This window comes from Neolamprologus brichardi, chromosome 1, assembly GCF_056152115.1.
Source record: "Neolamprologus brichardi isolate AB-2024 chromosome 1, ASM5615211v1, whole genome shotgun sequence".
NCBI lineage: Eukaryota > Metazoa > Chordata > Actinopteri > Cichliformes > Cichlidae > Neolamprologus > Neolamprologus brichardi.
In genome coordinates, this window is record NC_142104.1 from 13,321,637 (window position 1) to 13,337,473 (window position 15,837).

The following is a 15,837-nucleotide window of genomic DNA, read 5'->3' on the forward strand; positions in this document are numbered from 1 at the left end:
AAAATCTTCAAAAAAAATCTACATTGACACCAGGAGCTACATAATAAGTGGAGTTTCTAACTTAATCAAAGGCACACAGTAAGAAGTCTGTGATCTATATTAACTGTAAATTATTTAACAAACCTGACAATTTGTGAAAGAAATTTCTACTTTTCAATTTCTTTTTTTCCCCTTTGTGTATAGAAGGAGAGTTTCAGTTTTTCCATTTCATTTCAATTCAGTGTTATTTGAATAGTGCCAAATCACAAGAACACACACACACACACACTTGCAGGTGCCACTATTACAGAATATTTCAGGTCAGATTAAAAATTTATTGTATGACTGAGGTTATTCACTTCGAATGAAATTGGTTAAACAAATTGGCCTGCCCTCCTTCTTTTTGTTTAATATAGACATGAAAAGATGAGAAGATATGAAGAGAAAATTACTTTAAAACTTTTAAAATAGGGAGCAGGAGGTTATAAAGAGATTAGTTGATTTATTGGTTTTGACACACATATTCTCTCATGCATGTTTTCCCACTTTTTAACCTCTTAAGCCCCAACGCCCCCTGATACGGGGGCAAAAAGCAGGAGATCAGGTAGGCTTGGGGCTTAAGAGGTTAAACATGCAGTGTATTACTAATACTAGAGTATTTTTCACTTATGGTGAAGTCCATCTAAGTTACTCAATGCCACACATCCGGTTCATGTTCCATTACCCCCTAAACCCTTGTACGCTACCACTTTAAATAACATGACAAGCTTACAGAGTATGCCCCCATGTTCTTCTTTATGAGAGGCAAGGGAAGAGGATTTGGTCTCTGATGACGGTTACTAGAGGGCAGAAGCCAGTACTAAAATCCCAGGGTAGGATTATAATATAAAAATCAATCATTCCCCTTGTCCCAGTGCGGTGAATCAGCAGTAATCGTGTGACCTAGTTGGATGTATCTAATCTAAGCGGTGAGTGGTACACAAGGACAAACAAGGGGCTCAGTGAGGAAAAGCAAAATATGCTCATTAAACGAATATTATAGAAGATTAAAAAGCAACTCGCTGTCTGCTTTTGTCTTTTACAATCTCTCTATTTCCATCTTTGTGTCCATCTGTTTATACCTCTCCCTCCCTTTGCCCCCTGTGTATTTCTCTGTTCTTTGTGTCATTTTCTTTGTTTCTGCATCTGTCACTTTATTTATTTAAGTTTTATACTTATATTCACTGAGTCTACAGATGTAATTTTCTTTGTTTGTTTTCTTTTGAGATCAAGTCTAATTTTTATTCTTATTTTTGTTTAAAGTATCAAAATATGTGCTATAAAATTTGAGACCTGAAATTTGCTTTTGTTTTTCCATTACTACATGTTTTCATGGCGTGCCTTTAGGTAGTATTAGTGATTTAGATGATTTAGGAGCATCTTAAGTAGGGATGGGTACCGGTAATGGCACCGGTTCTGACATAAACAGTAGTAACCAGACCGAAAAGCAGCGCACATTTCGGTGCTTTATTTCCCTGAGATGTCATACACTTTGGATTCCAGCCAATCATTTTACCTTTGCAAGCGTAGTAGGTGGGCCCAGGTACATACGTTCTTTTAGAGCAGAGCTATAGAATAAAAATGCCCAAGGCGAAGCGGTCAAAAGTCTGGCTGTACTTCACAGCAAAATATGCAAACCCAGCAGCCTGCAACAAGCGCTTTAAGCTGATACTGTGACACTGTCAAAGGAGGTAACACCTCGAATCTGATGAAACACCTGGCGACGTATAGCATTTTGTTAAAAGCCGAGAAATGCGCCATATTTGATAGCTTGCTGCGAGACCTCACACCGAGCACATCTACTACGGGTGTAGCCCTGCCAGTGTAGCAGAAATGATGACGGATGATGATGGCAGCAGCAACCGTTCTTCTCTGCGTGAGTAGCTAATGTTGTTCGTGTGTAATTTACGTTGAGTAGGCTAACCACGTTATTAAATTAATGCAAGTAAGGTGAACTAGCAAAAACCGTCGTAGTTACATGCGGCTGTCTTCTTGTTTGATGGCAGATGCTCCCTTCACCCTGGCCAAAAAGGCTAAAATGACCAAAGAAAAAGAGGGAAACAGCTTAACATGAGAGGTTTTTGGACAAAGTTTGTGTTTTTTTCCATTGATTAAGCACTGCTTCCAGCCAAGAGTGATACCGTAAATCCCCTATAGCTGCAGAAAAGGCTAACATTGTTATCTTTTTACAAAAAAACAGCTGAACATGAGAGGTTTTTGGACCAATTTTGTGTTCTCCATTCTTTAAGCACCGGTTTGAGCACCGTTTAAGCACCGGCACCGTTTCAAAAGTACCGGTTTGGTACTGGTATCGGATAAAACCTAAATGATACCCATCCCTAATCTTAAGTGTGTTTATGTGAGTATTTCAAAATGGTGCAGAAGTCTAAGGTATATAAACTTGTTAATGCAGTTAATCTGAAGTTGTTTTAGGAAATGCAATTCTCTCTATTCTTTATTTAAACAGTTTGTCTCATTAGATATCTGTGCTCTGTTAGGGCAGGTTAGGAATTGAAGAAAAGTGCACACTCAGACATAATCACACTTCATCCCTCTCCCCTTAACCACATTTCTTTCCTCTTTCTTTTGTAGCCACAGACATGTGCACACAAAGAAACACATACACACACTAAGCGGTGTGTGCTTTCGATCAGTCTGTGAGGCTGTGAGGTCCAGACAGATTGGCTGCTTTGGCAAGCTTCTGAGCCCTGATGCCAGGGCCAGGCAGGCGTTTATTGCTGTGTTTGCTGTGTGTGTCTTTGTGTGTGTGTTGAGTGCGCTGTGGGAATACAATTGATCTTAGCCACAGGAGCCCAAGAGGAGAGCAGAAGAAGGCTGGGGCAATGGTCGTGAAGAACCCCTATCTCACACAGCGGGAGCATGAAGACCTGTTTGTTTTCCTTCCCTACTTGTTGATTTTTACGCTGGTAAATTGTTCATGTTTGGTTGCCATGTCCTTTTGGTCATTGTCTATTAAAAATGTGTTTTCTATATTCTTAAAAGAAAACATTGTGTTATAAGTGTTGTCTGCTCTAATTAATTGGGTGTCTCTGAGCTACAGCTGATTTACCTAATACTGAATTATTAGCATTGATTATTAACTATTAGTTTTTCTGAAATATTTCAGTAAGCTGTGTCCATCTGTTTTATTTTTAATTCAGTTAGTTTTTTGGTTGTTTCGTCCTTGTATCTCTTTTTCTTTCCCTTTTTTTAAGAACAGGTGCCAAATTCTGTTCATTTTCTTCCTAACTTTGTCACAGTTTCTTCTCTTTGACTTCTTGTATCTTTCCCACCTTTAGCACACTTTAGAAGACTCCTGGGAAACTTTTATCTCAAAAGAGGCCTTATTTTTCACTGGATAACATCTTCAGTTCAAAACCTGTAAATATATTTTAAAAGTGTCACAAAACCTTGTGCTCATCATAAAAAAATATACTCTATAGTGTTGCTGATATATACTGTATACTGTTATTGCCAGTGAAAAGTAGCACAGTCTCACAGGAAAGTGTGAAATAGCTGATCTATTATAGAAATTTATCATTTTTAATAATAAAGGCTGTAAACTTGCAAGATGCCTATTTCTGGGGGGCAAATAACAGCGGTGCGAACATAGCAAAATGGAAAATGAAGTTAATGTGATCTACACTGGGAAAGGTAATTATGTCCTTTTGCATATTTTACATATTTTCATTTGTCTGCACGGCTTCCTTCTAAGTACTCCGTTTTCCTTCCATAGTCTAAAGACATGCAGTGGCCATAAGTGAGAACGTGAGTGTGAATGGTTGTATACCTCTGTGTTAGCCCTGTGACAGACTGGTCACCAGTACAGGGCGTATCTCACCTATTGCCCTATGAGTAGGTAGAAGCAGAAGATGGAAGTAAGTAGAGGTGGATGGATGGATGGATGGATTTCAAAGTGTAGGACAACTTTTCACCAGGACTCAAGTTAAAAATTTACTGTGTCCTAATGTTGTGCTGCAATACTGTAGTGTTTAATTGCTATATATCTTCATACATTACACTTATACTTGTAAAAATGTGCACTACAAACAAAACAATTTTTACAATCACTGTATGTGTAACACTGCATTCCAGTCTTTGGTTGCATATATGACCCTCTGATGTGTTTACTAGCAGTATGACATACTTGACATACTGCAGTACTAAACAGTATGTCGAGGGAATATTGATCTTTTGGGGTTTTAAACTCATGTTTAGCTTTTAAGGCTCCATGTTTATTCAACAGCCTGCTTTCAACTAAAATTGCAATTCACTAATTAAAATTAATTAAATAAAATTAGCGTAAACTTATGAGAGTAAAGGCTCAGTGAGAGAAAGACAGAACCTTGTAGGGTTTTAAAACACTCATGTTTTATTAAATCTCACAAGGACCTTCTTGTCAAATAAATTAAATCTAATTACTGAAAGGAAATAAATATAACTGAATAATGGGCTTCAAAAAAAAAAATCCAAACAGTTAATTGTCAAGCAATCTAGGCTAGCCGACATTTAGAAAATTAAGTTAGAACAGTAGGAAGAGGAGAAAATAAACACAATAGGGGGAAAAAAATCATTTAAAAAATACAGCTCAGACAGGCATGGCCCTCTCCCTTGTGGAATACCATACTGACAGTAACAAACCTGACAGGGTTGTCAATGGCAACAATGTTGTTGTAAGTAACAGAGTTGCCGAGCGATGGCGTGGAGATGGACAGAGCGGTGCAAAGTGAATTGGAGATAACAGGGAGTGTGACAACTGAATTACAGCTGACGGCCCTGAGATGAGCTCTCAGCAACCGTACAACAAGACAGATAGACAATATCCTACACTGGGAGGCAGGCAGGAAGATAGAACGAGACCGTATTTCAGTGGAAAGTCAAAAGCAAGAGGGGGAAAAAAACTCACTATGAGAAAAGAAGACAGAGGGAGAGATCATACAGGAAGTGAGAAAACGAGGAAGAAGAAAGGAATCCTATTTCCTGAACAAGTAAAGATAGGAGACACTTTAACAATGAGAGAAAGACACAGAACTAGAGATTCTTGCACAATCACAGAGCAAACATGATCAGAGTAGTCAGATAAGATGGAATTATTAGAGGATGTCTGTACATCGACAGAAAAAAAACATCTTGGCTTTGTAAAGTTGTAAACCTTTTTGGTCAGAAATGTATATACATTCATCATAGACATAATTATCTTGGTAATTCTGGGTTTTTTGATAAAGATTTCTTTAAACAGTCCTTTTTCCAAGGTGGAATGACTGTACCACATACATCTTTACTGAATGTGAAGAACAAGAATTATGTGCACAAGTCTGAAATGATTTGAGATTTTCTCTAATCCACACAGGGTCACACAAATATACATATAGGCTCAAATGTATAAATGCACTCACTTAAATCTCTTAATAAGTGGTGCTAACGGTTCTAGACTTTCTTTTGACTTGACTAGTCCATGGCTTTTTCATTTCTCATGATCATGATTGATCAAAACAGTCAGGCTTTTTTTCCCAACTAAATTCCCAACACAAAAAATGTACTTATTGGATTTGCCACTACATAGGAAATACAAAATACAGGAAATAAATACAGGAAAGTCCAAGGAACTCAGTGAAGATTTAGGAAGGATAATAGTGGATTTGCACAAGTTGGGGCGATATCTGTGAGCCATTTCTAAGAAAGTTGGCAGATTCCCAGATCAGATTCTCAAACAAATGTGCATAAGCATAAGTTATTTGGATGTGTCTGGACAATTGGCTAGCCAAATAATTGGTTGAAAACATTTTTATAGCCAGACACGACAAAGATTCAGCTATTTGACAGGACAAGAGGTATGTTTGGAAGAGTAAAGGTCGTTGGTTATTTTATTTTACCCCGTCCCAAATTTGTGGTTTTTCACAATTCCCAGGTGGTTCTAGGAATGTATCACCCGCAAATTCTGTGAACTGTAATGATAATGAAACACAAATTAAAAAACACTTACTTGTAGCATTTGTCAGCCTGAAGGTGACGGACTTGTCTTTGATGTTACACACATTGCGGACTGACACCTGACAGGTATAATCAGCAAAGTCCTTGGGTCTGAGATTCTTCAGCTTCAGCACCTTGGTCTCACCCTGAATAGGAGAAACAGGACATCATACAACATCATGTTGGATTATTGTGCTGTAAAAAGAATCATCTGAGAATTAATCACATAAACATTAATATAAACATTATAAACAAAAATCATATTTTCATTGTAATCCATAAACCTGAAAACCCAGAGCTTTTATTTCAGTCTCTTTTAAACTGGGCTGTAATCTTGTGCAAAAGTCTTTAGTATGCTGAACCGGGTTAAATACAAACTGAGAGAAGCTCAAATATTAACATAGATACATGCACACATGCATCCTGCCTGTGTATATTGCACGCTGTGGTTATCAAGTGAAGCATTTCAAATATTCATTCATTGTCACATTCCAAATAGCTTTCACATGCAACCATCGGGAAAATGAAACTGATCTGGTTCAAAAATAAAAACTAAATCTGTTCATCTTCTCTCTATTTCTGAAAGCATGCTACTTGCAATCTCACCAGTTTGCTCGCTTCTTCTCATGTAGACATACACACACTGACTTGGACACACAAAAGCAGTCACACATCTCTTAACATCACTGATGATTTTCAGATCAAGGCTTTGAGTCTGATACAGTAGGCAGCCCTGAGAAGAGCTTTGCTGGCTGGTTAATTGAACTCCAGGGGCTCTGCTTTGTTGCTGACTGGTGCTTTGATAAGTGAAGAAAATGGGAACAGTTGTACTAACTGAACAATTGTGTGCTCAGCCTGGGGATGAAGCTTGGGGACTGTTTATTTGGCAGTTTTTTCAGCTGGATATTGCTGGGTAAATGAACAAGTAACTGACTGTTCAACTTGATGGCCAGTTCATTTTGACTTAATTAAAAGCGTGCTTGTCTTAATGTTGATAGAAAGGAAGAAAAACAATCTCATAATGCTACTATGAACAACAATGTAAAAATGTAATACATAATTATTCATGTGTTTGCTAAGGCATTCCAGTGTACCTACCATGTTCTAGGCTTCCTGACATAGTACATTTCTAGAGTTCTTGGGATATGTTTGCATAGAGTGATTAATGAAAATTTTAGTCATTAAAGAGGGCCACGTTATTAAAGTTAACTGAACCTATTATGCCTGGCCCATGGTAATTTTTTGTTGTTTTACTTGGATTTAGTAGCTTATAGTATTTTCACAGTGATTACTTCAGTAATGTTTATGCAAAATAGGTCTATCCGACTACCACTGAGAAACAGCAACACATGGTGCAGTTGATAATGTGTATTATCAACTGGAACTGTCTAGTTTAATCAAGTCAATTAGTTGGTTTTTTTTATTAGTTGCATGAAATAGTGAAAGAGATTAATAAGAGATATATTGTTTTGAAAGTTTGAAACTAAATCTGCTTCAAATTATGAAGTTATGTTTCAGTTATGAATGAATGTCTCACATAAAACATTGAATATGGAGAATGCATATTTCCTAAAAGTAAGTTAGACCTTCAACGGGTGAAGAGTCCAGGACTAGCATCCACAACATATTATGTATTTAATTATATGTATTAAAATGTCTTTTTGTGATATAACCTGTAACTGCACAAAATAATATGACATAAAATTGTAGTTAGCCTTAGTTGTAATCTATGTAGAGCTAATACGGAGCATTAAAGGGCTTTTTCCACTTCAGAGTGTCACACTGACTTGAAAAGTAAGCGTAGTGTCACACACTGAATAATGTAATCAAAACAATATTGCAGGTTACAATGAAATTATTGCTATCATAAAAATAAATCCATCTAAATGATATATCTTGCTAACTGTCTGATACATACAGCTCCACAGGTCACTGATAATACACCTGGAATCAAATCATGTTAAATAGCCGTACAGATTCATTGCAAGTCCTTTAACGCCAAGTAAAACATGCATAGTTTCAGAAAATCCAAAGCTTATCAGTCTTGCCATGGAGAATTATTGGATAATTGCTCTTCAGGGAAAGAGACAATTCAATTCCTATGACAACCTCACATCAACGTTAATTCCACAACACTGTCTAAGTAAACCTTGAATGTGAGACATATTCAATTAATAATCACGAGAGAATGAAATACGTTCAGCTGGGTGAGGCTTTGTCTTGATGGCAGAAAAGAACAGGGTTGAAATGGGAAGGTAAGGGCAGAAAGCAGGGAGCGACTCCACACCTGGCAGAGCGTTTGTGAGCTGTACGTGTTCTTGTGTACCTGAGTGTAAAGAGGCTCATAAATGTCCACTCCATTGTCTTTGCTCTGCTCGATGAGCATATCCCCACGTTTCCAGATGAAGCGTGCGGGAGGGTTGGAGTTGACGGTGCAGCGCAGGAATACTGTCTTCTCTTGGTAGTAACTGCCGCGCACGTCGCTGATGGTCTGGTGTACTGTCAGAACTGGTATATCAAGATCTGCAAAATAGACGGTGAAGAAAACAGTAAAACTATGAAAACTTTGATATTGCTGCAGGGAGAAAATTGCACAATTAAGCTCCTACTCCATCACACAGGGAAATAAATAACCACAAAATACAGTTTTATAAAATCACAATCTCTTCACAGCCTTTGCAGTTAAAAAGGCTTTTCATGGCTTTGAGGCTTTTTTGTTCAGGGGAAAACACTGGCAATAATTTGTAGCAGGGATGAGATCTGATATATGGAATAATACTTGTAAATAAAGCAAACAGTTCTAGTTTGTTGCCCACCCACATTGACCAAAGCTGTCCAAACAGCCACCTATTTATTTTACTTTCTAAGGAGCACAAATGTCCAAAGATTTCTGTGTTTACCATTTCCATCTCTTGCTGTGACTCTCGCACACTGCGCCTTCATATTTCTTTTCTGTCATTTTTTTAATCCCCCCTTTCCCCCCACTTGCTTCATTTTTCCTGGGCATTTCCTTCATGGAAGTGTCGTCTCCCTTTTCCTCCAGTGGATAGGATTTCAACTGCTGTCACGAGCACAGAGGCTGCTCTCCCCTGGTTTCTGCCATCTCTACAAAACTCACTGCCACTTTCACTCCACATCACCATCCTTTCCTTTCTATCCTCTCCTCCTCGCTCTCTGCTTCTATCTCTTACAGGGCAGAGTGGGGGGGGGTGTGTGTGTGTGTGTGTGTGCGTGCGTGTGTAATTCTGATTCTTTGCAGCCTAATTGGACTGTTGCAGCCTTCAAACATTATAGAAACAATTTCTCCCAACACCAAAGGTTCCTCTCTTTGCTTCCCACTCCATTTTACTTCTCCCCTTCCTGCTCACCACCTTTTCCTTTCTCTTTGCACCTCCTGCCCTTCACCTCCTGTCTATTGTGTCAACTCATCTCACCTACAGCACACTTAAGTTGCAAGCTATGGAAAAATGTGAGCTGCGAATGTAACGACTATGTTGCTTGACATCACTGGATGTGAGCACAGCAGGGCTCCTGCGATGCTGTAAGGAGGGAAGCATTTGTATTTTTGGCTGGAGACATTTGAGAGAAACAATGTGTAGCTAAGCATGGTTGATTTGTGAGTTTGTTGTTGAAAAGGGCACCGTTGTCACATGAGGGCTGTGCTTCACACACACAGCCATATGCACATGCATGCACTCACACACATCTAGAACTATATCAAAGTGTGCACAGCCTGAACATAGCATCAGAGCACTTTTGTAGTTTGAAGGTTAGAGCTCAGAGGCAGACTGAGACATAAACTCACAGAGGCAACTTAAGCGCATTGAAGTGGCTACAAATAAAGCAGACATTGCATGAGAAACAACTCCTTTTTAAAATAAAAGGGTCATGGGAATGTTTACTAAATCATAGGACCTTGCTTTACAGTGTGCAGTAACCTTTTTGAATACCTTGGGAAATAAAGGCGAGTCAGGATCTGTACAACACTTAAACCGCATGCGAACACTTGTGACTACAGTTGTTTTATCAAATCATCTTCAAAATAATTTAACAAAACAAACACAAAAAAATGCAGTCGCTTGAGTATTCCACTGGAAACATGCAACCTAATTAAATAAATTCTTATCAAAACAATGTCTTGAAACACCGAATGAAGCAAATATTATGCTTCTATGTTATAAAATTATTTTCCAAGTTATCTCCATTCATCCATCATTTCCCTAACCATTTATCCAAATTAATGTGTTTGGAGAAGGGGTTGAGTATTAGCCATAATAGATACACTCTCATAGCCAGAACCTATGGTCAATCTGGAATCACCACTTACCTGCCAGGTGAGTCTTGTGGGAGGACCACTTGACAATTCATGCATGCAAATCTTTTTTTTTTCTGGATTATATCTTTACTGCAGTGGCTCTACAAAGTATGCACTGGCTGTAATATAGTCCTGCTTTGTTGTACATTTTTATGACATGATTGTATTGCACATTTTATTATCTACACTTTTTTTCATCCAACTTTTACACAATCTGAGCTGACTAAGCTGCTTACTTTAATACAGTACACTTGTTTTGTACTGCATTTGTTTGTTTTAGTTGTGTTTTTTTTTTTAGTGAAGAAGTTCTAAGCATTGTGAAGTGCTCACCTGATTCCATGGTTTTCCACTCTTAATGGATATTGTGATTTATGAAGCCACAGCTTGAGACAAAAAGCCCAGCAAGAAACTAGACAGTGAGTTGTACCAGTATTTCTAGAAGCCTCTGCCAGGAAAAGGCCTTCAAACCTGGGAAGCTATCAATGATATCTGCCTCCTGGTTCTGCCATGTGCGCATGTGTGTGTGAAAGAGATTTGGAAACGGAGCTAGCACCTTTGTATACTTGAATTTGTGAATAGGTGCATGTGAATGTGTGCATTTATCTGTCCAGGACTGGCAAAGAATTTCTGTATATTTTTCACAGATCATTTGCAGCGCAAGGGGAACCCTAGCTGACTAATGCCCCAGTAGTATGTGTGGTGTGCGCTTGTGTGTCTGCCAGAGAGTCAGTGTAATGTGTGATTTGTTGGCATTCTGCATTTCCCGTTTGAATGAGAAGGTGGAAAGCCTGCCACAAAGAGAAGATTATACAAAGAGAGTATAAACAAATGTAAATAGTCGATGTGGTGGTCCACACTGTGTGGTCATGCATTCTGATTCTATATTACACATATTGCCCAAGAGATACTTTTTTCCCCTGGGTTAATATATTCTGGCATGGCTTTACATTATGTTTGCGTCATGAAAATATGGATAATTCAAACTATCATCAACATAACCTGACGTAAGAAATGGTGCAAGAACTCAAAACTAATATTAAAAGAAGCATTTCTTGAACACAAAAGTGTTCATTTTGTTTATATTTGGAAACAATGACAATGCTTCTTTGTTTTTTTTCTGAAAAACAGTTGCGCTGTTAAAGCTTTTGCAATGCAAAACCAGAGGGGAACTCTAACTTTGCTCAGTATGGGCCTTTAAGTAAATAGAGACAGGGTGAAACTGCAAGTGCACAGAAATACAATATGAAACTTTAATGAAGTTTCTGATTTCCCCAAAGTCCTGCCTTTGCACACAGTTTAGATCAATTGCACTGTGCGGCTTTTGTTAGCCACAGCTTTTAATGCACATCTCTGCTCTGGGGGTCTGGCATTGTTTTCTGCTTAGACACCACACAGTGGTGCTGACTCAAAGACACCTTTAGTTCTCTTTTAGAGTGGCCCTTAGCTTGGATAGATGCCTGCGAATAGAGATTTTTTTCCCCAAACACTATGTGAGATTGCATTTTATAATTACAGTGCTGAAAAACAAATGTGCAGTAATGGAGTCCACATTAGCTGCCTTTAACTATAGTTTCTTTCATAAATCTAGACAGCAGTAACAGGTACCAGCTAAAAGCTATGATATCTAGGAAAGATCACACTTTACTTGTTCCATTTCATCATCTGTCTTGTTAAGTCTTTAATTTTTTTTTTAATCTAAGGGGCGATCATGGCTCAGGAGTTGGCAGTTTGTCTTGTAACGACAGACAGTCTCGGTCGTTGTGTCCTTGGGCAAGACACTTCACCCATTGCCTACTGGTGGTGGTCAGAGGGCCCGGTGGCGCCAGTGTCCGGCAGCCTCGCCTCTGTCAGTGTGCCCCAGGGTGGCGGTGGCTACCTACAGCCACCCTGGACTGAGTGTGTAAAGCGCTTTGGGGTCCTTAGGGACCAGTAAAGCGCTATACAAATACAGGCCATTTACCATTTAAGGTAGCAAGGTGGTGTGGTGGTTACCATTGTTGCCTCACAGCAAGAAGGTCCTGAGTTTGACACAGTTTGTATGTTGTTTCCAGGTACTCTGGCTTTCTCCCACAACCCAGTCATGCAATTGGTGTTAGGTTAACTGGTGATTTTAAATTGCCCATAGATGCTTGTAAGTGTGAATGGTTGTCTGTCTCTCTGTGTTAGCCCTGTGTAAGACTGGTGACCTGTTCAAGGTGCACCCCGCCTCTCAAGCTACAGTAGCTGGGATAGACTGCAGCCCCCCTGCAACCCTGTTAAGGATAAACAGAAGAAAATGAATGGATTTTTGTCGAGTAGCACACCACATAATTCATGTATAAATTTTAGTTATACACAAATTCTGAAAATAAGAAAAAAGTCAGACCTTTATGACATAGTCTTATCTCACAAGTTAATTGAGAAAGGGTTATTCAGCGATGTTTTAAAATTTCAGATCAAGCAATCAGATTCCCAGCTGAAATTTCTTTATTATTGAGAAATAAGAAACTGCTGTTTTTTGTTCTGAAGTCTCAGAACTCTCTCTTTTATCTAATATTATTAAAGAGATATACCCAATTTAAACCCACCAAGATAGTGATACTGAAAATATCACTGAAAGTCCTCTGCTAGGTACTTTCTCCAGCAGGAGGATGCTCTGGACTCCAAATCCTCTTTGATTTCCAATAACATGTGCTGTACTCTACTGAAAGTATACCGAAAGTATCACTGAAAGACATTTAATTTTAAAAATGTCATTTTAAGCTCACTGTTAAAGTTACCATGAATTATATCTATAAAGTCTGATTTACACATCTATTCCAGTCTCATTTGCAAGGATCTAAGCTACTGGCAAATAACACTTAATAAATGCATTTAAGCTGCTAACACAGTTAACAAAGACATGACAAGAGGAAAATGTAAATTTACAGCATCACAGACATGAGCAGCATGCATCTTTCATAGATTAAAAATGTGGTTGCATGCCATCATTTCACTAAAATAACCAGAGTAACCATTAAAATGAAGGAAGCAGAGATTTACTAATCCATCCTGGTGGTCAGAGTTGACAGAGTGTGTTTTTGTAACAAGCTGACCTCTGCTAGGTACTTACTCCTGCAGGAGGATGCTCTGGACTCCAAATCCTCTTTGATTTCCAATAACATGTCCTGTACTCTAATAGCTCTCTAGGAGTAGATGGCCATTAGAGAAGATGACAGGCTCAATTGAATGTGAGTGTACAATAGTGTACAATAGAGTCTGTGTGTGTGAGTGATTGGGTAAGTAGTGGATTTAGTACCTCCTAATACATGTAACAATTTTTCCCCCCAAATAAGTTTGAACATATTGTTAAAAATGGAATTAAACAGAATATAATTTTTTTAAAACCCATATTTATTATTAAATTATTGCATTTCATAGTTGCCAGAGGTATGCACTGTATTGAAATAATGATATGAACTTGTAACATTTTACTACAGCTCAACCTTACTAAAGGTCAAGTTTCATTTATGATATTTTATATAAAAATAGGATGTTTGGTCATTTAAAATTTTGAGTTTCTATTTTAAAAGCTTATTTCAGTCCACAGCAATACAGTAAGTCATCATCAAACCAGGTAAGGGATTAAAAAATAATAATACTTAGGCTGTTTTTTTGTCAAGCTCACATTTGCATACATCTGTAGGTATTTACAGAGTCTGAAAACACATTCTTTTATACCACTGACCACACACAAACACTAATGGAAGCTCATAGCAGCACACACAGCAGGAAAAGTCTGCGCATACAGAGAGGCACAAACAGAGGCAGACTTGCCGTTTGATCCAGCTTCACATCTCGTCAATTATTCAGCATTCTGCTCATAGACATTGCCTTAAAGACGGCATAAAACATGCACGAGGCCCACATTTGGAAATAACGAGATCATTGCCTGTATTTAAAATGCAATGTTTGGAAGTAAAGGTTGATTTATTCTGATTTTCCGTGCTAAATTTGTTTAGTTTAGTTTTTAGTGTAATAATATAAATCACTTTTTTTCTTTTAACATACAAATTATGCCTTCATGCATACTCAATCATCCAGATAAGGATATGCCAAAAAGTTGATTCTGTTGATCTGGAAGTATGAACATCCTACGTATCCAGAAAGATAAAAAGCATTGGCAGTCAAGTAATGAGAGTAAACTAATTTAAACACACAGACCATTTGGTTAGGTGCTTGCTACACATGCACAAATAACACATCATATCAATACACAATACATGTCATTAAGTCAGCGTAAAACTACTGTTAAACCACAATTACAATAAATGCAAAAAAGATTGCAACCTCTGTAGCAACTTGTGTACATGTTCTGCTGTTAGATTTAATAGCAAGGCACAGGAGTGTGGTTAGGAAGAACAACACTATGAGTCTTCTCCCAAACTACCACTCTTGAATTTGCTGAAAATGGTGCATTTTCGTTGAGGCAGCGCGTTATGTGCGAGCCTTAATTATGCTTTTGTCAGCAAAGAGCCTGGGAAAATGTATTAAACATTCATGATGGTGTGACTCTATTCTTTTAGGCCATAAAAAGACTAATTTGGGCACGGTTATTTACCGTGAGTGTGACAGTGTAACTGCACAGCGGTAGTGACAGCAAAGAGGGTGTTAAAGGATGCAAAAGCACAGTTCATTCACTTAGCCTCTGGGTTAAATAACACACAATCTCTCACACACAGGAACACAAGAAAAGTTGCATAGGCTCACACAATGTTATGCAATAGTATGTACACACACACACACACACACACACACACACAGAGTGATACGTCTACATATACAAATACGCAATAACCAACCCCAATACACACAATTTCCTCATGGCCACAATAACACATGAATCTTAGGTCCCTTGCTGTAGCCCCTAAGGGCAAAAACCAGAAAGTCCTTCTATGTCCCCCGTAAATGGCTTCTGAAGATATCTATGGGGAGCAGGATGGATAAAGGATGCCCTTTGTACTCCTCCTGTGTTCCTTTGAATGCTTAGGTCATAGTGTATCAGCCGCATCCATCCATCCATCTCGCAAGTATATATACTTAGACAATTTCCTCTCAACCATGCAGACACATCCATAGCATATTGTTGGGCATGGCCAGATGGCAGATGCTTTTTGCATATTTAATTAGCTTTGTTGCGTGTATAGAACAGTGGACCATGGCAATAATATGTATAGAGAAAATATATAGAGATACACCTTGTAATATAGGCGGCTGCTGGTCTTAAAGTTATTAAAGTGCTTGTGCTTTATTGTGTTGTGTCTCAAGGTGAGCACTGGACTCAGGGGCAATATGCACAATCTCTTTATTAAAACAACTCTGGACAACTTCTGTTGATCTTGTCCAGATACTAAAGTGGCATTCTGGCAAAACTTTACTGGTTCCTGGTTAACCCTTTAAGATCCTACCATAGAACCAAGGCCGCCAGAGCTTACTTAATATTTTTACATGCTGTAGTGCCATTTTTGGGAGCATTTCAAGTTGCTATACATCAATACAACTGTTATAGCCCATAT

The 15,837-nt window shown here is 38.4% G+C and overlaps 1 protein-coding gene across 3 annotated transcripts in view; it reads right to left on the bottom strand.

Annotated features, from left to right (window-relative positions):
- The window catches only part of mdga1 (MAM domain containing glycosylphosphatidylinositol anchor 1), a 194,215-nt gene that overhangs the window by 70,584 nt on the left and 107,794 nt on the right, over positions 1–15,837 (bottom strand). For all 3 annotated transcript variants that reach the window (XM_006779891.2, XM_006779890.2, XM_035904770.2), the window contains exons 5-6: positions 8,315–8,511; positions 6,002–6,134 (exon numbers count right to left, since the gene is read on the bottom strand). In XM_006779891.2, the coding sequence (XP_006779954.1) occupies positions 6,002–6,134; positions 8,315–8,511 (330 nt within the window). The remainder of the gene's footprint in view (positions 1–6,001; positions 6,135–8,314; positions 8,512–15,837) is intronic.